Genomic DNA, 24617 nt, shown 5'->3' on the forward strand with positions numbered 1-24617 from the left:
TTTTTACCAGTTGTAGAAACCAGTGCCTTTTATCATATTTCATCTCACTTCAGCCATCCTGCATTAACCACCAGTTAACTATCCAGTTACCAAGTTTCAGTGACTAACTCTAGCTTATGGTGAAGAATATTATACATAAAAGGCTCTTGTTTGTACACTAGGTAAAATACAAATTACCCCTGACTTAATTCGTTATGCATGCTGGACTTGACCTGTCCAGTTTATCCAAATTTTGTCTAGCTCCAGTATTCACTTTTCATTTAAAACAAATCCTTTGCCTAGCCTTCTGAAAGTTAAATGTGACTGTGCTGTGGCTAAAATTCTCTGTAATAATAATGATGATATCTCAGACCAGTGCATGTAGTCCATGCTCTAATGTTACCGTTGATATTTAGATCTTTCTGTTTTTTACTGCAAGGTCTTGAAAGAGGTACTACTCCCATTAGTAGGCTGTTTCTCCTTGTTAAGGATCATAGATCATATTAAATTTAAAAATCTTATTGCAGGGCATTGTTGGACTTGCATTTTCTGCACTAGCACAACCCCAGGGTAAAGTGACACCGTGGTTTGATGGTCTAGTAGCTAAGTACAATGTAGAGAATTCTTTCACTTTTCAACTATGTGGACCTTACAAAGATAAAGGAATGTCCCGTCATCATGGAAAGTTAATTATTGGTAAGTTGATTGAGATTCTTTTTATTTTTTCTTATTTAGTCAGGGATAATGTGTATAAGAATTTAGTAATTTATGTATTATTACATTAGCTACTGTGAAAAAACCATGATCTTGGCGCTGCACTGTTATGGGGTCATTTGAATATTATGTATTACCCTTGTGCACAAAAATTTTGGGTATTCCTTTGTCAGGTATGCTCCTACTTATTATCATTGTAATCTTTGTTATTTGCCCTTGTTTTTATAATTGTTTTACATTGAGATCTGCTCATTTTTTCAGATTCTCTTTAGTCTGCTCATAAATATGAAGTTATAGTAGACTTACTCTTAACTTTTTCTTATTATGTGGCTGTAAAACAGGAGGCAGTGTTGATAAAGTGCTAATTAGAACTTTGGAATGAGCACAGAAGTGATTAGCAGAGATTGAGAACTCCACTAGAGGTCTCAAGTTTCACTTGTACTATATCATTCTGCAGCATATGTTCATAACAGCAACATTGGTGTGTTAAGTTCTTTTCATTCTCTTACTTTCATCCTACCAATTTCCATATCATCAGTACCTGTATATAGGGATATTTTATTTTGCGTTAGTATGCTTGAGGGAGGAATATATTGGTAAGTGCAGTTTTTCATTTATTTGCTTTTATTTATAAGTAGGAAGTGGTTGTGAATGTTAACCTGTTACATGTCACCAACGGCATATCTCAGTTGCCTGCATCCCCTATCACACCGCCTTCAACAGAGCAACACGTTTACCCTATTTCAAGGCTGATGCCACATTGGTCAAGCTCATAAATATACTTTACTCTTATACAAATTGTAGGAACATCTTTTGGTAACAATATGAGCTAAATCAGGGGTAAATGGCAACTTTTTTTGTAACAGAAAGACAGTCTGACAGAGGACATGGACCTTGTGCCTTCTGCTACACTTCAAGCATTCATTGATAAACAACTGATTTCTTTTTGTTTTGATCCCATTTATCCCCCATAATGAGCATCCCAAAGCAAAAGAAAAATCTTTTGCCTGAAGAGATATGATCACTGCTTGTTGCAGAGAATGATGATGACTACGAGACTTAGTGTAGCAGCTCAGAAGCCTCTAACATGACATAAGATTTACCTGATTCTGAATAAAACCATAATATAGATTCAAGTATTGCACTGCCAAGTGACTATACAGTAACCGATAAGGAGAGGAGTCCCTTTACTTTTCGTTCACCCAAAGGTGTGAAGTTTATTGTTCAGTATAAGGGAAACCCCATGGAGGTTTTTTAGAGTTTTTTTTTATGATGAAGCCATGGGGCATATTGTAGTAGTAACAGGCAGATTTTCCAACCAGTTTCTAGCTGAGTATATAGAAAATTTGCCTACAATATCACATGCACTAAAATGTTGACACAAATATAAATGAGATGAAACCATTCATTGCTCTACTGGCTCAATGTTTCAGGGAATGTCATATGAAAGAAAAATTTTTTTCCCCTTTTATGTTTCATCCTTGTAATCTTTAGGATATAAAAATGCAAAATAAATTCTTTCAACTTCTCTTATTCTACATTATTTATCCTTGTATGTTTATACAAAAAAAATATCATTGAAAAAAAAAAGAGCATAGAAAAGCTTGAAAATTAGCATAGACCAAATGACCGCTCTGCAAGCGAGAAAATGTGATGATACAGGAGTGGCCATGTCTCTCATAAGTGACGCTTAACAGGTTAAGTACAGTAATTGTGTTTACTCAGTAGATATTTCTCAGTTCTTTTATAATTACTGTATAAAGTACAAATTATATGTAATTCTGTATGAATTTCAAGTATAATATTTACTCTTGTTAATGATACACACTACCAAAAAATGTGATAATACTAGTGTTACTATTGTTGTTCATTTTTTATAAGATTCCCTAGGGTTTTCAATCAATATGTCTTTATATTCTGTTTTGTCTAAACTTATGAGATCATGTTTTCACCCTTATTGTGTTGATTATGTTCTCGAACATATAGTGTATAATTTTATTAGGTAAATCTTGTGATTTTTCATTTGTTATTGTTATATGCAAGGCAACTTGCATCTTCTGATTGGGTCGTTCCCAATTTTAACACCAGTTGAGGCATTTCACAAGTGCAGTTATCCTAAATTTTAGAAAACAGCAAGGCTGTACACTAAAACCACGATGGATCTAAGGCAAGATTGTTTTATCAGAAAGTTTATCTGCCAAATTTGTCTAATTTCATCCTTAATAAACCACTTTTGATTCATCACAATACTGTATCATTAATTGTTAAATATGGAAAGGAAAGCATGGGAAGTAAATTGTAAATATAAAATAATAGTAAATATAAAGCCAAGCACCTAAAATAGTATAAATTTATTAAAGTTAAACAAAACACAGTACTGTATACTCATTCTTTGCTGCAGCATAGCAAATATAAAAGGTTAATAGAAAAAGATTGATGCAAACAGAAACTCACTCTAGACCGATATCTGAGTACTCTAAGGTGAAAGAGTGAGGATGGTGATAAGACAAACTTGAGGATGTACATGGCTTTTGAGCAGTGAGACTACCTTATGATATCTGACATAAAAGTATGGGATCCATATGTAATTAATAGTTGTTCCTACACAAATACAAACATCAGTCTGCCCACCAAGTCGGTGCACATTCAGTTCTACGCAGTTTTCTTCTGGCCACCATCTCATTTAGACATGCATTTCCTTTCTCCAACCTGTCGTTCAACTTTTCTCTTCTGTGTTTGAACATATATGTTTATATGATATATTGTTTTTTATACTTTGTGTATGTTGATACTGAAACATTTTAACATTTTTTTGTGTCTCCCTAATGATATACTGTATTTACCTATTCTTGCTTTGTAGCCATTTTGACATGTTTTAGCCTGTATAAGTTTTGGAGCCTTTTTCCTTACTGTATATATCATTTTACTTAAGTTTTGGTTGCCTTTTGTATTTACACAAACCCAATCTCCGTGGTGTTTGCTTTGTGTTTCCTTTTTTTTTTCTTCGCATATATAACTGTGGAGAGTCGTAGGGATAGTATCCAACTCCCAACTGCCAGCTGTTCTATTTTTAGACATCTCTGAACCTCGTTTTTAAGAAGTTCCCTCTTCAGTGTTCTTTTCCTCCTTGTTCTGAAATGCATATTCATGAACAAACAATGTTTTTATTACTGACTACACAATTTCTTGGAATGTTGTAATGTATATAAGTCTCTCAGATGTTTTGTAGATTGAGAAGCTTCAGACAAGGCAGGTTTTTCTTGTTTCCAGGCGAGGGCTTCATATTCAGTCATATGAGGATGATACTTTCTTAAACCTAGCAAGTTTTCCCCCTCTCCCTCAGCACAGAGGTTGATGTTGCAAGATCTTTGACAGTGTGTTTTGTCCTGACTTGCTCTCAGGACCAGTGGGAGTTCCTGTCTTGTTTCCTGCCTCGTCTTTGTCGGGGGGTGAGTCGAAGGCTCACTCCCTTTCCCCCCCCTCTCTCTCTTCATTCGTTTCGTTCCTGTGAGGATGAGGAAACTCCTGAACATTCTTTGTCCTTGTATGCTGTTCCAGCTCTTAGATCCTTTTGTGTTTCTAACAATTTTGCTTTTTCTTGGAATAGACAAGATTTCATCCCTTTGTGTTCCTTATCCTGTCCGGGAAGTTTCTTTCACTGTTGGATATCTTTTTTGGGAACAGTTCCTAGGTGCCTTTTGTCGTTGGATTTGCAGCAGAAGTCCTGCCTTCTCCTTTGTCGTTTGCATCTCCCGTCGGTGTAGCCCTCTCCCAGGTCATCTCCATCAGCTAGGAAGGATGCCCTGCCATGCTCAGCTTAACTTGTCTGTGTAACATGACATATCCGTGTCTTGCTTTTAAGGAATACCTCATTGCTCCTCCTTTTGGGAGTGAATTCTTCATAGCTGTTTGTCGTAGATGCAAGAGCTACTTCGCCCCCCAGGGTTTCTTCATCACTGGATTTGCGGTAGAAGTCGAGCCTTCTTCTTTGGCTTCGTCAGTGCAGCCTTCTTCATGTGCCTTCTCTACCCCAGCAGTTCTTTTGGGAACAGTGCCAGGTTGCAGTGTTCAGCATCCGTCGACATGACTCAGACATACATCATATGCAATGACACGTCTGTGTCTGTTTGGAAGGATTATACGTACGTGTAACGAATCACGTCTGTGTCTGTTAAGAAGGATTAAGCTTATGTGCAACGAATTGTGTCTGTGTCGGCAACGACGTTGCTGCAGTTTCCAAATGCCCATCAAACTATGTTCTCCAAGGAGAAATATGTGTTTGTGAAGTGTGACAGACATACACTTATGTGCGATGACATGTCCATGTCTGCTTGAAAGGATTTTATGTATGTGCAACAAATCATGACTGTGTTGGCTTTGAAGGAATTATACATAACACGTCTTTGTCTGCTTGGAAGGAATAATACTTACGTGCAACTTGACCAATAACAACTCTCCTTGGTTGTTTTCATGGATATCATATTTTTTATTTTGTTTTCCCATCTATAAAAGTAGGCTTGGAGCCTCTCCTACTTAGACAGTCCCTAAGGAAAAAGAACATGGCCCTATGATTCACGTGTCCGTAGACCTGGGATAGGCAAAAGTAAGATGTGTCATTATACATTAATCGTCTTGGTTTATTCATTGTATAATATGGCATGCCTGTAACATATGGATGAAGTTGAAGTATGCTGATTGTCTCTAAATGGAATTCCTCCAAGAGTCAGCATGTTGCTTCTTCTTTCTGGTATGTTTCCGCATTCGTAACATTACGGATGTAATTTAGACTACAATGGATTGTTCTTCCCGGAACGGAGTCGCTCTTCTAGAACGGTCTTCCCTTCCTTTCACGTTTGCGGGTTTTGAGGAGTGGATGTTGTCTCAGGATGGCGTGTCCTGGAACAGACCACTGACCACGTTCACGGGAAGGTTTGGGAAGAGAAAGGGATGGCCTACAGCTGTACCACGTTGAAGCACCGATTCCTGTCCTATCACCGCCTTGTTCAATTCTATGGACATCTAGAAAGGTGAAAACCCATGTTCAAGTGCATCAACAGCATGTCTGTGCAATGGCTTTCGCTCACATACGTGTTTTAGCTTGATCATCTGGTAACGGCCAACAGACATTACCATACCATTTATATACGAGCGAATGGGATTGTTCTACCAGCTGTTATGACCTTCATCAGTCGTTTTCATTGATATTATCCAACGTCCGTTTCAATAATGCCTACAACCGAATGAATGAGTTCATCGTATCAGACTCCTACAGCCGTCATTGCGCAAATTGACGGTCTTTTCATGCCACATTGAAAATCACTTCTCATCTGGTATGCGAAGTTTAGCAATGATTGTGTCTGGTCAGTACTTGGATAGGTGACCTCCTGGATCACCTGATTCTGTTGACATCTTGGAAATGTCTTTCGCATCCATGATTCAAGTCTTGGTCGTACAACTTCTTGTCATTCTGCCTGATTTGTCAGGAGATAAACAGCATATGAGCATTCCGTTTCTAGGACCCTAAAGGCTTCCAATTGCCTGAAGGCCTTTTGTGTTACCACTTACGACTTCACCTCCAAACTAAGTTCTGACAACTTGTTTTGGGTTCCTACTCAGCCAAAAAAAGTGGTGTCTAGGAGCTCCATTTCTTTTGACTTTATGAGTTTAAACTCCCCTTATGAGAAGTGGAAGATGTGGGAGTTATCAGTTGATCCGCAACCCAAGAGGGAGAGAATGTTATGTGGATCTTAAGACAGTTTCAGGAGTCTCAGTGTCCGAGTAGGCACTCCTTTGATAGCAATGGCACCAAGGTAGTGCCGTGGTTACACTATCCTCCTCCAGAGATTTTTCATTCTTTGAAATATTGACCAGGGCGGCAGGCTCCTACATTTCCTTTCTTGGATCTTGAGTACATTTCTTTTTAGACTTAAGAGTGCCAAGTGTCCTTTCATCTATTCTATTGCAGTGCAGGTACACAAGTAGACAGTAGGACATTCAGTACAGTGGCCAACCGGACACATCCCAAGCAAGATAGATGTAATTACAAACCATTCATTTGCTAAAAGTCAGGAGACAAGGACAGTAGATCTTGGCACCTTGACATGGAAATTCATTCAGCCTCTGAAGAAACTTGATCATAGTCCTTCTTTTCTCGACTCACTGGTGAAGTTGGCGCTGTTCTGCTGTTTCTTCTTGCACCCTTGAACAAAGCAAGACATCTTTGGTATCCATTTACATATTTATGCCTTTCGCCGTTCTGCATGTTTCAAAGGTGATCGGTGAGATTGATCATTCCACTTCTGTGGTCCTGTGGTTCCAATGATAGTGTGATGTCTATGTTACCACCCTAAATACTAGACTTCCAGCCTAATGCCAACAACTCATTCGTTAGTTTCGAGTTGGCCAAGAAACGGTGTCCAAATGGTCATTTCTCCAACTAATGAGATGATAAAACGAGCGTACCCTGCAACTTCCAGGTCCCCATCAGTACGTTTCGGGCCAGATCTTTTGAGGCCAGGGCCATCAGTCTGTCCATCACATTCAGGAAGAACCTAGGATGAAATGTAATTGTGCAGATCACGTTCATCTCCTTTTACCTTAGGACATTGCCCATAGGTCCTTGACACCTTTTCCTTGGGTCCTATGGTGGATGCTCAACAAGTCATGTAGTTCACCCAGCTCTTGAGGTCAGGTTGCATCTTGTCTAAGGTGTGTGGCTTCAAGGAGGTGTGTGTGGAACTGGCCGCCTCACTTTCTCCTGTCTTCCTTCCTCTCCCAATGGGCAGAGGAACAGTGAACAAGCTGTCACGTGCTGGACGGGCATGCATGAAGGTGATCTAGATGACTGAGTATCCTGTGTATAATCTAGCATCATTTGGATTAGCAGATGCAAATCCTTCCTTCTCTCTAGCAAGGGGAGAGGGAGATTGACTATGAGCAAACCTGTTGGTTATTCTTAGCTTTATAGTCTCCTACACTGTAGGTTCATCCAAACCTTTTCAGATCAAGGATATTACAGTCTTTTAATTTGAAATGCTCAGAAGTTTGGGAATTGAACATCTCTCTTGTTCAATAGATCAGAGTTATGATGTCCTTCCATTGCTCTTTCATGACCAGGAAGAGAGTACCCAGGTGAGCCAAACTACCAGTCAGTTCAAAGAATTACCAGAATCCACCCTCCAAGAGTAAGATTCCCATATGTAAAGACCAAGGGTTTGTATTTGTGTAGGAACAAATGACAAATTTTTTAAGTAATTTGTATTTTTCCTAACATACAAACCTGACGTCTTTACATAAAGGGCCCACCTCTCACCAACCCTCATTCTCTTTCTTGCCCTGTGCACCAACTTGATAGGTGATGCTTCTGCCCCTACCATTGGTAGCTATTACCATAACCACCTTGCAAAAATTTAACGGCTGGATTTCCAGCTCATTGAAAGTTAATCCCATATGTAAAGACCTCAGGTTTCTGTGTTAGGAAAAATACAAATTACTTTAAAAATTTTTCATGTGATGAACAAGATAAGGTTAGTAATTGATATTGTAATATTTTAATTTTGTCATCAGCACTATTGTGTTAATACAGCATTGTATTGTTTTATGATCATGCAGGATCATCATCAGATGTGTGTCCTTCTGCTACTGCAACAAGTCCAATTCGACGTGCATGGTTTTATGAAGTCTTGGTGGTAAATATGGCTGTTGGCAACAAAGTACTTGACATTCCTTGTGTTAGTTATAACACTGATAAAAGTATTGTGGACTCTGGTACTTCCAATTTTCGTCTACCCTCAGATGTAAGTGCTCAATATTTTCAGTGTGTATTTTACAATGAGTTGTGTTATCGTTAGCTTTATTGTTACAGTTTTTCCTTCCAATCTGCAGCCAACTGGTTCCAAGCCCAAGTGCAGATGTGTGAAGTCAGGGGCTCATGATCCCATATAAAAGTAATTTAGAATAGATTGACGTACGCAGTATACCAGTTTTTTTTTCCGTTATATACCTCAAACCATCAACAAAAATTATTTTTAAATATAGAGTTACAGTGAACCCCCCGTATTCGCGGGGGATGCGTACCACCCCCCACCCCCCGTGAATAGCTAAAATCTGCGAATACTTAAAACCCCTCTAAAAACACAGAACTGCCCATTTTGATAGCTTAAACCAAGAAAAACCCTGTAAAAATGCTTATACCTGAGTATTTTAATATTTTTTTCACAAAAAAGTGCATTTATTCATGAAAATACAGTAATTAGTGAATATTTCTCAGTGAAAAATACCGCGAATGGGCGAATTTTCCGCAATAAATGGCAAGATATGTTCCACAGAGAAACCCGCGAATGCATGAGTCCGCGAATGCGTGAATCCGCGAACCATGAGAACGTGAATACGGGGGTTTACTGTATTGTGTTGAATGTTAATAAAAAAAATAATTGATGGCCAACTCACACTTTACCTCTTAACATTTGCATGACTGATATCAGTATTTGTTATTCTCTATGCACACACAGTCATGTATATCTGGTTTCAATCCATTTTATTCTCTATGGTTAACTAGGTTTAGTATTGGCCTGCTTAAGCACAGGTTAGTGGTTTAAATCCCCAAAGAGGAGGTTTGTCATCCCTGTTTCCAGGCAAGATTACTTGTTTACAGTGCATACTTCACATCATTGCCATTGGACAAGATAAAATGGGTTTTGATGTAGGAAAAATCTATTTTTGGCAGTTGATGTGACTCCTCATAGGAGTTATACCCTCATGGACCCCCTAGGACTTCATAAGACAAACCAACCAATCTCAAAGAATTCTCTTCTAGTTGGTCTCAGCCTGAAAAGCGCTTATTGGCTCAGTGATAGAATATAAAGGGCTCAGGACAAGAGGCTCTATCTCCTATCCACACAATGACTGGTCCAGTTTTCTCATCCTACTCACACAGATGTGACAACAGCACATAAGTTGGCTTATCTTCCTCATTACACACCAGGTGTGTGCAAGGTAATTGTTCACCCCAGTCCCATGCCTTTTCATCAGGGAAAGTGGGTGGATTTGAGGACTCATAGCAACTATCAAAAATAGGTTTTTCCTACATCAAAACCTGTTTTTTTTAATAGCTTAACTGCTGTTCATCCTCAAAGGGTGAATAAATTGACAGGTGATGAAATAGCTTAGCTCCTAGTAAATAAATCCCAACAAACCAGATAGATTTTTTATCCTAATTATAGTCTCAGATTATCAACAATTTTCTTTATTCTTGATGCCTATTAGAGTTTGGTAATAAAAATATACTGTATGTATTCTTTGTGGTTCTGAGGTGACTTACCTAATTATGTGGGATTGATTGCACCTTTCCTGGTAATATCTCAGTGTGACCACCACTCTCATGGCAATAGTGATTCAGGAATTTTTAATCCAAGGTAAAGTCACAGGTTATCAACCATTTTCTTTATTCCAGATATCCATTAGGGTTTGGCAGTAAAGAACATGAAACACACGAAGCTATGTGTATATCCCTTGTGGTTCTACGGTAACTTACCTAATTATGTCAGATCTGGCTGGAGGATTATTGCACCCTACCTGGTTCAGGAGTACTGCCTCTAATAACCACCCTGTACATGGAGACTTCTTTGAAAGAAACATTTCTGAAGAAAGTTAACAATGTACTCACCTTTTGGATGTCATGCAACTTAGGGAAGGAGTGAGGGTCTGCCTTTTTAATGAGGGACACTAAAATAGTTCTCAACCCATGAAGAGAGAGTGGTTTGTTTGTGCTAGGGTGCAGAAAAAATGGGATCATCTGGGATGTTTGCCATGATGTAGGTAAAACCTTGATTGCTTGAATTGAGCATAAAGTTTTATCCGAAATACTGAGTTCCCTTTTTAGAAAAGGGGATTTTTCCTTTAAAAGGTTATTATTCTTGGCCTGGAATGATAGACCAGGCAACAACTACGTGTACGAATGAAGAAACATCCCCATCTGTGAGAGCCCAGTTTGCGAATTTGAGCTCCTGATACCGAAATGGTGAAGAAGACTGCCTTTTGTTGGAGCATATGAGTCGTAGTTGTGTTGGGCTCACTGAATTGAGGGGATGACAGGAGTCTAAGAACCTTATTCAGGGACCAGGTAATGGGAAGCCTTGCAGAAGCTGGCCTATGCAGTGCAAAAGAGTGGAGAAAGGAATTCACAATTTCTGTATTAGAATCATTAAATCTAAAACCTTAAGCAAGGGTTCCAACAGTGCTGCCTTGTATGCCATGATTGTTGTAATAGCAAGGCACTTGACCTCAATAGATATATAATAAAATGTAAAGCTACTTCAACAGATTTTGACTGGGCTCTCAACGTGTAGATAATCTAACTACAATTTCCAGACAGACTGGTGTGTTGGATAGATGAAGCCCATAGTTTTTGCTATAGGTACCTAACAGTCTTAGGTTAATAATCTTCATGATAGACTAGATGTTAAAAATCCACACATAAAGGTCACAGCTCAGAAAAGAGGATATGTGGACAACTTCCCCCTCCTGTTTGGGATACAACAGCAGATGGTGATGGAATCTATTCTCTTGCCCGTTGTTAAAGAAAAAGGGCCAATGACTGTTCAGCTAATTCGGGGCCAATAGTTTGTTCAAAGCCTTCAAAACCTGAGACATTGGAGGAAAGAGGTATATTCTCCTCCACTCATTCCAGTCTTGTAGGAATGCATCTCTTGTTATTGTCTGAATGTCCAGATTCAGAAACACACACACACTGAAAGGTGATGGTTCTCACATGTGGCAAACAGGTCCATTTCCGGATGTGGAAGCTTGTTGGTAATTACTGACTTGAGAGGGGCTGAGTGTGATCCCAACCTCTTGATACATGACATTGCAGTCATATTGTCTGGGACCAACCAAATGGAGGTTTCAGTTTTCTGAGATGGAAAGACAGCCAATAGCTCCAGGAAGCTGATATGACACTCCCTCAAAACAGGTGACCTTCCCGCTACCTGACACTCTTCCCATTGACCTCCCCATCCTGTCAAGGGGGCATTCATATTTATTATCACTCGTACTGACGATGGAGTCAGGTTGACTGTTTGCCAGAGACTCCTTCCAGGTCCACGGACAGAATATCTTACCAATTTCAGATGAAGGTGATCGGAAAGCCTTTTCCTGGCATGTGAGAGCCAGACTCTATGTACATCCTATAGTTACAATCTCAGGATTAGATCTACCCCTGATCCAAACTGTTACAGGCCCAAACTTCATTCCAACTGTTGTCTTGAAAAGCTGGGCTGTGCAAGAAATCTCAAATCCTTCCTTATTCTGGTTTGAGTGCTGTTGGGAAGAGACAGCCAGCCATGGAGAACATCTCAGCAAAGTTCCAGCCTCGGAAAATGTGTGCTGGATGGACGGTGGGACTTATCCTATTTATTAGGAAACCTTTTAACTGGTGTCTATCAACTACCACTCTCAGTTTTTGTCAGCACTCTTCTCTGGTGGCTCCCCAGATCCCAGATTAGCCAATCATCTTGGTAGGCCACCTGTTAAATTCCTTCCCTCCTGAGCTCCCATAAAATAAATAAGTACAGTGTATAGAGAAGTGTGTTTATTCAAACTTGACAGGTCGAGGATTGCCCTTCCTTGGAAGGAATCTTTCTTTGGGACACTGAAGAGTGGTGGCAAATCCTATTGGGCTCCACCTCTTCCTGTGCCTTTAATATGCAGACCAGGAGTTGATTTTTATTTTTCCTGGTAGGAGCATCTTCATCCACTTCAAGAAGGGTGCTGCTGCTACTGTTGTCCTTTTTTCTGTTGTTGGGGGGATCCTTTGGTAGTGACTGGAGGCTTGTATGGCTGTGATTCATTATGAGCTTTCTTAGGCTTAGGAAGGGAAACTCTCAAAAGGATTGTTTCTCAGATTCCTCTTTTCCGAGAAGAGCATATATTGTGCAGTTATGTTGTCAGGCTTGTTCAATAAGTTGTGCAACAAGAGACTTCAAAAAAGTCCCGACAGAAGGGGGAAGAATGTAATTGGGAGGTTACATTGGCGAGTGAAATGTTGGAGCCCACCAATGCTTCCTTTCAAGCTTTAATGTGACACTCCAGAAAGTCATAGAGCACTCCACAAAGGATCTGCAGAAGTGTTTTGGCTATTGAAGCGAACATTGTTCTGGAAGACCCTGGAAGCTCTTTACTAGCTACTTCCAGCATAGTAGTATATAAGTTATAATATTCAGAAGTTTGAGCCTAGTGTAAAATTCAGCCATGACTGTCCTGAATTGCTTGGTAGCCATGTCCAAAGGGAGCCTTTTCCTCTTAAAAGGAAAGACAAGCATGGCCCATTCCTTTGTAGAACTATCAGACACTGGGATGGCGGAGACAAAATGGTTTATTTCTGCTATTAGCTCTCATTTCCCAGTCACCATAAAATTCTGAAATTCTGTCTTCACATGATTTATTGTTTTGAAAATAAAGGGACAGGAGGCTGTTGTATCTTGGAGAAGGTATTGTTTTTCTAAAACTCTTGTGCTATATTTTCCATTAAACTGGAAAAAGGTTGCTTCTGTGGCTTTCTTTGCTATACTAATAGGCAGGCTAACCATCTCCTTCGACGGTGTCTGAGTTCCTGTTGAAATAGGGACCGAGTGTCATCGAGTACTTTACTGTATTGGGAAAGGCCACTCTATCCTGAAATTATCCAATCATACTTTTCCTTTTACAAATGAGGTATTTTCCATCTGGTGAAAGGATGTACACTCGGCAAGAAAAGTGAGGATACAGTTTTCACTAGATTTCGTTCATCGAATTTTAATTTTTTTCTTACAGAAAACACATAATCTCGGTAAATTTACTCTAGAATATGAAAATACAATGCAAATTATATCATATATGTTAAATCTGCAAAACAAAAACGTTCAGATACTTAAAACCACCATGGATGTCCGAAATAATCAAAATTTCTCAGATGACTTCGTTCATAGAGATCTAAAAGATAGTGTATGGATATCTCGGTGTAGTACTGTTTATCAGAATGGCAATATTTACTCTTTCCTTTATGAGCAGGCTTATTATTGCATCATCATACGAGGTAATGATAATTTATTTAATTTTTACACATTCATATCTATATTTCACAGTGTTAAAGGTCAGCTGGAATTAATGGCAGTAAATGATGTGACAGCTAGGGTAGGTTGACCAAATCTATTTAAATCTGCAAGAGCGTTCTCTATGAGCGGAGTAGTGGGATAAGACAAGTAACTGGATGTTTATGATGTGATGAAGAGTTAGAGGAATTTATTTCTGGTGATAGGATAAATTCCACAAGCTGTAACTGGATGGTTCTTAGCCACGTAAAATGTCTAATCCTTCGGGCCAGCCCTAGGAGAGCTGTTAATCAGCTCAGTGGTCTGGTAAAACTAAGCTATCTTACTCTCTCTCTCTCTCTCTCTCTCTCTCTCTCTCTCCATTGCTAAAACATACTATACAAATATAGTATCGCTCACTCTCTAAAAGAAAAAAAATTATAAAATGAGTAGCTCTACATATAGGCCTAGGCTTACACAACAACAACTCTCTCTCTCTCTCTCTCTCTCTCTCTCTCTCTCTCTCTCTCTCTCTCTCTCTCTCTCTCTCTCTATCTCTCTCTCCATTGCTAAAACATACTTTACAAGTATAGTATCGCTCAATCTCTAAATGAAAAAAATAATGAAATGAGTAGCTCTACATATAGGCCTAGGCTTACACAACAGCAACTCTCTCTCTCTCTCTCTCTCTCTCTCTCTCTCTCTCTCTCTCTCTCTCTCTCTCTCTCTCTCTCTCTCTCATCATAACAATACATTCGTTCCTTTATTGTTCCCCATGTTTTTCGTTGGACATTGCTCAAATTTAACTCTTGATTTCATTATGGAAGATCGCGTTTCCGATTACTCAAGCATTCCGTTCATTGTGGTGTCATAAATTCATTTGTGTAAGGTTAGTTGGTAGGTTATGTCGAAAAATGTTTATTTTGCTCAGAACTGTTGCTGCAAATTACAACTTGAATGAATACTGTAAAGCTTACTACTGCATTTAAGTATCAATGATTTCAGAACCGTAGAATATGATTGAAAGTTATAGGAGGTCAAGCAAAAAGCAAACACATTAAGACTGAAGCTCCTCCCCCTTCTAAAGTTGCCAGATGTTGCATTATTTAGCAATATATGTCCAAAGATTTAAAAAAATGTATCCTCAATTTCCTTGCCGAGTGTACACTGAGGCATCTTTTTTTTTTTTATTACCCTCTTCCCTTGACCTTAGTGTTTTGCTGAGAGAACCAATTTCTGCCTCTAGTTTAAAGGATGAGAAATTTTCGTACATCACACCCAGTTCCATATCCAGGACAGACCTGAATTCCTCTTGGGAATCATGCATAACATCTCTGATATGCTGATGCTTAGTAGCAAGGCTATCCTTGATACTGTTCATGATTCCCTCCAGGAATTCTGAAATTACAGCAAGTAGAATTTCTTTATCAGGGAAACCTGCATGAACTGATTGAGCCAAGGCAGTCGTATCACCACTGCCCTGCAGTATGTGTAAAGTTATGGATAAATCACTACCCTGTAGAAAGTATAGACTTCAGATGGGGTCGGATGGGCCCTATCAGGGTCCCCTTCAGTATCTGAGTGCTGCATGGGAGAGGCAAGATTCTTATCTGAGGTATCTCTCCCATGTGAAGCAGAAGACTGTTCCCTAGATGTACTGGCTTCAGAAGGGAAATTTCAGTGGCTCTTTCCACTTCATGTTGTGTATAAATGACCTCTCTCCCAAGGAAAGACTCTTAATCTGTGTCAGAGGAGTTGAAGTGGGACTTCATCTCTGTCAGAAGAGTTGAAGTGGGAGTGCCTTGAATCCACTGCTTTTTGAGTATTGACCCAAATGTAGATTCTGCTCGGAGAGGGATGGAAACACATTGCTGGAGTTCTGTCGAAATGATGTAGTCTCCTCCTTCTGTATTCCTACTGAAACCTATGACTCATAGAGACAGCTTAAAATGAGTTCTTTTGCAGTCCCTGCTTACCGGTGGCATCAGTTAACGGCATTTCGGTGTTATGGTGCTTGGCTAGCGACGTTGTTAACCAAATTTTTGGCGCCGGTAAGGGAGTTTCCACACCTGTAAGCTGTGTATCGGCATCAGTTAGTAGTTTATCAGCATCAGTAAGTGGTTCATCAGTGCTGATAACTGGTTAAGCAGTTTATCAGCGGTATTATTGGCGATTTTTGTTATCAGTGATTTTTGGTTAGCGGCACTCAGCCGGGAACGGAACCCCCACCGTTAACTGGGGACTGCCTGTACAGTAAACCCCCATATTTGCCAAGGATAAGTGCCGCATCCTCCCGCAAATAGTTAAAATCCGCGAATAGTTAACACCCCCCCCTCTAAAAATGCTTATAACTGCTTATCTTGAAAGTTCAAATACCACATGTATACCTTAAACTAGCATCCAACATCAAATATACCTTAAACTATTATCTAATTACTGTATTTTTTTTGAAATTATATTATTAATATAATTTCAAAGTCATCTTAAACATTTTACCCTAAAAAATATGTTCATACATACTTCTAACCCCTCCAGCCTATAACAGAGAGAGAGAGAGTATATAATTTTATCAGCCACTCTCCCTTTCTATCTATCCATCCATCTCTCACATTCTGAGTATCCTTTGGCATGGGAGAGAGAGAGAGAGAGAGAATTTTTTTGCCTGTCTTGAAAATTCAAATACCAAATGTATACCTTAAACCAGCATCCTACATCAAATATACTTAAACTATTATCCTGTTACTGTGTTAATCTTTGAAATGACATTAATATAATTTCAAAGTCATCTTAAACATTTTACCCTTAAAAATATATACGTACATACTTATAACCCTTCCAGCCAATAACACAGAGAGAGAGAGAGAGAGTATATTTCTATCAACCACTCTCCCTTTCTGTCTATCTATCTATCTGTCTCTCACTTTCCGAGTATCCTTCAGCATGAGAGAGAGACAGAGATTTTTCAGTATTCTTCGTAGCTTATTTTATTTTACCACCAAGTGGGCAACATTTTCTACCCTTCACAGTCAGTATGACAAGATAAATTGAAAGTTAGATTGCACCCCTCCCCTCGCTCCAAGCTTCGGAGGAGACTGGGAATCGATATGTTTTCTTTTAAAATTTTATATAATTTACTATAGAAATGCATAAATGTTGTAATTATAGCATGGAAAATATGAAAAAATTCATAACACTAACATCATGTTTATCTATAAAACTACAGTATACAAAACAAATAAACATAATATGTTACATATGCATAAAAAATCTATCTCAGTAAATGAGAGAGAGCGAGAGAGACTCTTCGGCCAGGTGCTAACCCTTTTTTTTTTATGATGACAGTTACACCTTCATCCCTCCCCCTAAGTCAGATACAGAAAAAGATCAGGGATTGAGCTAAAATCTTACTAATTCACTATATTATCCTTAATGAATTGGTGTTTTGCTGTGTTTACATTAATATTAATGTTTGAAAATTAGTAAATCATTTATTTATCATACAAAACAAATAAGCACATATTACATATGCATAAAAATTCTCTCATCTCAGTAAGAGAGAGAGAACTGAGAAAGGAAGGGAGAGAGAGAGAGAATTATTATTTTTATTATTTAATGTTGTTATTTAATCTTTTTAAACTTGATTTAATATTTGAAAATTAGTACTGTCAATCATTATTTTATCATAAAATGTATATGTACATACAGTACAGTATTTAGTCTTGAAAATAATATGGAAAATACTGAATATTGCTCTATGAAAAAATCCGTGAATGGGTGAGTTTTTCAGCAAATAATTTATAGATAGGTTCCACAGAAAATTCCTCAAATTGTGAGAACACAAATCCAGGGTGTTTACTGTATTGTCATTATCTTAAAAAATTTATAGACAATGAGTTTCTCACAAAATTTATTTACAATCAGTATCTTGAAAATTTTAATTTTTTTGACAGAGCTCACTGTTAGAAAAAATACTTTTTGTATTCCTGTAGGAAAAAGAAGAGCATCACGACAATTTATATCAACACCTGTGAATTCACAATTGATTGAGTAATACCCATTAGAAGTGGATCCACATGAATGTATTTCCTATAACACTTGAAAAGAACTCCAATATTAAGGATAACTTGGAAACTTGCTATGTTAGTGAAGCGGGATAATGGGAAAAAAGTGCAAATGGTGATACAAGCAACAGATTTGGCATGAGAACTCTTATTATCCCCATAAATCAAAATCAATCTCTGGCCACCTCAATATTTGGCTGTTTCCAAGATGGCTGACACTTTTCCAAAATGGCAGCAATTTGCTGTACAGTATATTTCAAATATTTTCAATAAGCCTATAAAAGTTGCATACTGTCCATATAATGATTAAATTTGTATTTTGCCATTCTTACTGTCATGAAGAGATAAAGTGAACCCATCTTTCCAATATGCCACCATATGAACACCATATTTCAAAATGGCCACCAAAGATAATAAAGTAGTATCTGAGAGAAACCAATATGTTTTGTGTATCAATTAGTTTTAGCAAGTGCAGCTGCAGAATGCAGCTAAGTCCAGATAGCACTTGCACCTGCCATAGCATTCCTTTTTGCAGCCACACTTATTCAGTTCTTGGCAAGAGTTGGCAAATCTGTCTACCAGGTGCCATCAATTGACAGTTTTGGACTGGGCAAAACTGGATGACATACTAAAGACTGGCACCAAATATGCCCTTCTTGAAAGCAGCTCTCTTGCAATGCTCTCTAAGAGCTCTAGGGGAATGCAATCATAATTTGCAAAGAGGTCTTCATCAGTTTTATACAAACTGCTTCTGTCATACTGCACCTTTAACTCTTGTTGAGGTCTTCATCTTTAGCTTGGTGTTGAACTTAGTTTGGTGAAGGTGGGTGTGGCACACTGAAACACAGTCCATGTTTGCCTTGCAGACTTCTTCCCCTTTCCATGAAAGGCAAACACCGTGTCATACCCACTAAATGCATGGAAAAAGGGAAGGGCTGAGGCTTTTGGTCCCATAGCTGCTGCAATTTCATGGATGGGTTTCCACCTCACGTCTTTTCCTCTACCAAATTTAATCCATAGTTTGTCCAAACATTGATGACAAGCTTATTTCAAATGGTGCCTGTCACTTCTGAGAAGCATGATGTGCTGCCCAAGATATGGACAGCATTTTCACTCCTGTCTGACAGACTGACTTTCTCAAGCCATTCATACTCAAGAGAAAGATTCTTTGAAAGCACAACTTGTTGGTGTCCTGCACTTCCACTGGATGAAGGGAGGGGATTCTCATGTTTAAAGTGAGCAGGAGGTACATTTGTGTAATATTCAGGAAGAAAAGGTACTCTTTTTGACTTTGTTCCACTTTGGATGATTTGGGCCAAGTTTCTGTCTTCACCCTTTTCATCAGTGCTTGGATGCTGAAACAAAGATATGCCTGTCTCATGGAAGGATGTTTGTGCATTTGTGGCACTTGGATTATGGTCCAGATTGTCAACAGCACACGTTGTAAACTGCCCTTTTCTTAGTGTTGTGGGACAAACTACTACTTCCTCCTCAGCCCTTGTTACAACTGCTTCTCCTAACCCTTTAGTCAATTCCAGAACCTTATCATAGCTGATGCTGATTCCATGGTGATGGAATGTATAAACTAATTGATGCTTCCTGGTTTTTCCAAAGACCAGGAGACCAATATATATTGGAAACAGAGGTTCTCTTGACTTGGAATGTTTGGAGAATGTTGAAGATGCTGGATTCTTTTGACAGTTGAAGGGCAAAAAGTTGTGCTAAAGCTAGATTAGTAGATGTTGTTCCATATTCAAGTTGGGATTTTATATTGCCATTGTTTTGTAGCACACTTACAAATTCCAACAAACTTGGTGGCACAGATTCTCTTCTAGTGTCTGCTGTTAAGGTTCCAACAAATTCTTTCTCATGTTCAAGCATCTGTTTCCTCAATATCTTAGCTGCTTTGGCCACGATTAGTGCATCAGTGTAGTTAAATGCCGTGGCTAGGGCATCTCCCATTTTTCTTTTGTAGGCAAACCAAATTTCTCTTCCCTTTTTAAAGTTCTCCAGTTCTGGGATGCGGGCAAGTATCTTCTTTCAACCATGTTTGGTGCACAAAGGAAGCATCAACATTTAGCTGTTCCAGTCTTTGTTTGTACAAATCATAAAGTCCTACCATTGTAAAATAGCACCCATCAGCACCCATCTGCACATCTCAAGTCAACTGCTGGTCTCTTCCCCAATATTCTGGGTACATCTCAAGCTCAGACAAGAAGCATGGGAAACAGATGCTAGTAGGTTCTGGCACATCTGCTTTTACTGCAATCATAATCATCCCCAATTTTCTGGGATTCTTCAACTGCCTCTTCAACTGGCTAGGAATTTTTTGATGGGGCACATCAGTATTACATGACTCATGATATGTTACTTTGTTATTTTCAAAGGTCTGCAGAATTCCATCACCTTCATCAAGCCTTTTGGGATGAAATGGTATAGGCATTACATTTAACTTATAGAATTCAGGAATGTTTGTAGCAAGGGTAACATAGCGAGCACCAGATGCATCAACTAGTCTCACGTGTGTCCTCTTGGCACAAGCAACAAAGCTTCCAGTTAATCGTACTATCTCCCTTCAGGAAAGTGTTGACTTCCAAGATTGTCCTGCCATTGCTTTTGTTCTATAGGCCGAGGGTTTATCATTTTACCACCTATATAACATATATGCACTTTCAGATATGGGATACAACTAGGCTCAGATATGTCATAATCCTACCCCTAGCCTGATCATTCATCCAATGCTATTTAAATGATCTGTACACCATCTAGAAGACTAAAGCCCCATCTTCCTTGGCTCGGCTCTCCTGTGCTGGCACATCCTGTTAATTCAGGTGCAGCTGTATAACTTTGAAATGGGGCTAGCTAAACAGCATTTGGGAAACTAATAACAAATCTCTGCCATTAGCTAGCACTGAACCTCATGCTAAGTTTCAGCTTTGTCAACCTGTACACTGACACTACACTATTACACTTTTTACACTTTTATTTTTTTTTTTTCTAAATGAGGATGAAAATTAATTAACTGGGGATTAATTGATTTCTAATCTACAAAAAATTGAACTGTTACCCCAGGCTGAAGTTACCCTGAAATCCATGTATTACCCAACCTTTAGCCTCATATATGAGCTTAAGTACCAATTTTGGCATTTTGGCAAACATTTTTATATAGTGACAGCCATCTTGGATATTTCTATGCAGAGAAATGATGTATATACATATATAAAGGCTTGTTTTTAATATTTTAATATAAACTTGAGTGACATAGGGATTTGAATGTGATTAATCAATTAAATACCAATATTTGAATATCCACAGGACACCATTTCGAAAGCCTGTCGGCCATCTTGGAAAATGGCAAAATTTTGTGTGGCCGGAGGTTGATAATGAGACCAAGGGACAAGAAGAATATTTGAGCCAAGTTTCATGCTTGTATCACCATTTGCGCTCTTCCTCTATTTTTTTGTAGTTACCTGCTCCATTATATCACAAAATCCATTTAGTTGGATTAAAAAATACTACAAAGGAAATACTGGCTTATAGTAAACATCAAGGCTTGTAAGTCAAGCATGATTGGGAGCCAGTATCATGGCTGTGGTTCATAAACAAGAAGTAAAGCTAAGCCAGTTTACCCATTTAACCTTAAATTATCTATCATTGTTAAAAACTCATTGACTAATGAGTTTCAGTAACAAAATTGTCCAGTATTATTCCATTAATGCTAATTATCACTTTGTTGGACAGGAAAAAACAACACGGTAATTACAGCAAAGCCTAGCAATCTAATCCTAACTTCTCACATTACAGGAGACAGACTGGCTCCCAGCTGTAACAAATTTTAAGGAAATACAGTAAACCTCTTCACTGGGTCTTAAAACTATGTACTTAGCTTCAGAATTGTTATGATGATCGACAAATGTACAGTCAAACACATTTTAGGAGCAAAATCTGGGGATTAGTGAACTATTGGACAGACTAAAGCGTAATGAGGAAGATAGACGACATACGCACTGTTGTCATATCTGTGCGAGTAGGATGAAGGGGAAACTGAGGCAGTTGCTCTGGACAGGAGATAGAGCCCTTTTGTCCTGAGTCCTATATATTCTATCACTGTGCAAACAAGCACTTTTCTGGCTGAGACCAACTATGAGAGAATTATTTGAGATTGGTTCTCTGTCTTATGGAGCCCTGGGGGAAGCATGAGAATGTAACTCCTTTGAGGATAAAGAGTGGCTAAGCTGTCAAAGTTTAATACTTCTGTTCAATGGTGGTAGGGCTGGTAGTAGGCAACCCATAGATATGGGTGCAGAAATCCTTTATGATTCCAAAATAAATGCAGTAGCATATCTGGTTCCACTTTTTATGCCTTATGTGGTGGTGTGGATAGTGTTGGCTTGGTAAATCCCAAGCCATCAGAATTGATGAAAATCAGTATGAGAGAAGCAAAATTATAATTATTAGATACCTTTTATTTCAAGTGCAATTTTGTGTACAGTATATGAAATTGAAATAAATGCTTGCAAATTGGCTACTGGACTTTTTATAATAAATATATTTTGTTTTTGGGGTGCAAGGAGCATGTCTCCATTAAACCCACTATGTATTGCTTTCAGTATCTGAACTCTTAACAATCTATCGTTGAGGAAGGTAACCAAATCGTATAATGAAAGTTGCCTGTACTTTTGCTGTTTTGTATTGAAAATAAAAATGGTATCACAAAAATTTGGAAACTGAAAATCGTCTATAAGTGCCATATACAAAGAAAATAAAAGCTGTCAGGTAACTCATTATTGCATGTAGGTCAGGACTATGGATAATATATAGTGGGTTAGGACTTCAACTACAGTATTTGATTCTTAGTCTAGGCCTATATGTATTCAAGAGCTGCTTGACTTCTTTTATTTTCTTTGTACTTTGCACTTTAGTTGACTGTGTTTACTAAATGTATTATTTATTTCTAGTTTTTTATTTTATTTTACCTACACATATTTACATGTATTTGATGTGAACAACACAAAGTTATATACAGGCAGTCCCCTGTTATCGGCGCGGGTTCCATTCCCGACGGCGTGACGATAACCAAAAATTGCTGATAAGCAGAAATCAGTGACAATAGCGCTAATCCCTGGTTATCAGTGTCAGTAACTGGAGATCGGCACATATTTGGGGCAGAAAATCCAGTTATCATCATTGCTAGACAAGCACCGTAAAACCGGATCTTCGAAAACTGAGGCCACCAGTAACCGGGGACTGCCTGTATAAGAAATATTTTTATAAATAAAAAAAATTTTTGCTCTACTTACAATATTCCATATACACAACAAATATATTGACATGTATAAAGTTGAGATAAGATATAATTAAGAACAAGGACATCAGTAACATTTGGTGTAATTTATTAGCCCTTGTTTTCATTCATAGTTACCAGAAAGAGCTTAAAATATCATCTTCAGTTTTATGTGCAAGCTGCATTGTAAGTGGCATGCCCTATTAGGAGGAAATGCAAAAAATGGAAGGTAATAGAAATAAATCATGAATGTCTAACCCTGTGTGATGTGGAACTTTGAAGTTTGTTTGTTTGACTGTTATGTTGTGGAACTTTGATGTTTATATATAAGTTTAAAATAAGAATTTGTCAGATATCAATTGCTTTTTTTATATTTTGAAATGGAAGACTTTTACTCATAATTTGAGTCCATGGTTATGACCAAGTTATTCACCACATTTTACAGTAGGAATCTGAAATTTGAGGACTTATATTAAAGATAGTTTTGTAGTGTTTCAAAATTTTATATAAGTAACTTACCAAGTAATTACATTGCTATTGTTTCCACTCGTGTGGCAGCTCAAAATTTAAAAGCCGCGCTAGCACTTCTATTGTTTTTGTGTTGGCGACATTCCCACCCACTATCAGGGAACAATAGGGAACAACCAAGCAAAAGAGCTCAATTCATGTCTGCCGGCTGTCGAGCTAACTTCGATGGTTTGCAGCAGCTCTGTTTTGAATTCTCTTATTGGTCTTTTGGTTTTATTTCAGGATCTGGTGAAATATTCTTATATTTTCTTAGCTTCTATTACTGGTGTTAGCTTAGGTTTATATAACCAGCTTAGTTTTGACTTAATCGTGGTTTCATTGTGTCTGATTCCAGGTCCTCTAGTACTAGATACTGTTGGGAGGGGTGTAACACCAGGTTAACTAAATCTACTTATGACTCCCACACGATTTGTGCTAGTTGTAGGGGACATTCATGTTCAAAAGAGAATACCTTTGATGAATGAATGTGGGACCATTATCTGTGGCTGGCAAGGTACTGGAGGAAGAAGCATGGGAAGCATTCCTTCCTATCCTTGACCTCTTTGCGTTGGTGTGGGTGTTAGTCACGGGGAGCCTGCAGGTACTGTGTACCTGGAGTGCCCACCAGTTTTTAGTGGATGGGTGGTGGTTTTTATTTTTCAGTGTAGGGATAGCATTGTCTGGTTGTTGTTTTTTGGTACTGCACCCAGGGCAAGGGCACTTGTCTTAACGTTGTAAGTCATTGGACTTTTCCTTCGCTGCAAAGCCCCACTTGAAGTAGAGATATCCCATGGCTCCTATGCCACACTACTACGGGTTAGGATGAGCTCCGACCAGAGGCAGTAATCACCTGCAGTAGCTCCCTAGCCAGGTAAGGAAACAACAAGCATTGTATCAATGCTAGCAAACTTTTTCCATTTCAAATTCATTACCATTACTGAATGTTTTGGAGTAGAATGTGTCCATGTATCCCACCTCCTGTCAGTGTGGGATTCAGCAGTGTAATTA

General features: G+C 38.5%; 1 protein-coding gene across 5 annotated transcripts in view; it reads left to right on the forward strand.

Annotated features, from left to right (window-relative positions):
• The window catches only part of LOC136825489 (beta-secretase 1-like), a 294215-nt gene that overhangs the window by 145738 nt on the left and 123860 nt on the right, over positions 1-24617 (forward strand). For all 5 annotated transcript variants that reach the window (XM_067082034.1, XM_067082033.1, XM_067082036.1 and 2 more), the window contains exons 5-6: positions 507-675; positions 8305-8489. In XM_067082034.1, the coding sequence (XP_066938135.1) occupies positions 507-675; positions 8305-8489 (354 nt within the window). The remainder of the gene's footprint in view (positions 1-506; positions 676-8304; positions 8490-24617) is intronic.

Source organism: Macrobrachium rosenbergii, chromosome 37 (assembly GCF_040412425.1).
Source record: "Macrobrachium rosenbergii isolate ZJJX-2024 chromosome 37, ASM4041242v1, whole genome shotgun sequence".
Taxonomy (NCBI): Eukaryota; Metazoa; Arthropoda; class Malacostraca; order Decapoda; family Palaemonidae; genus Macrobrachium; species Macrobrachium rosenbergii.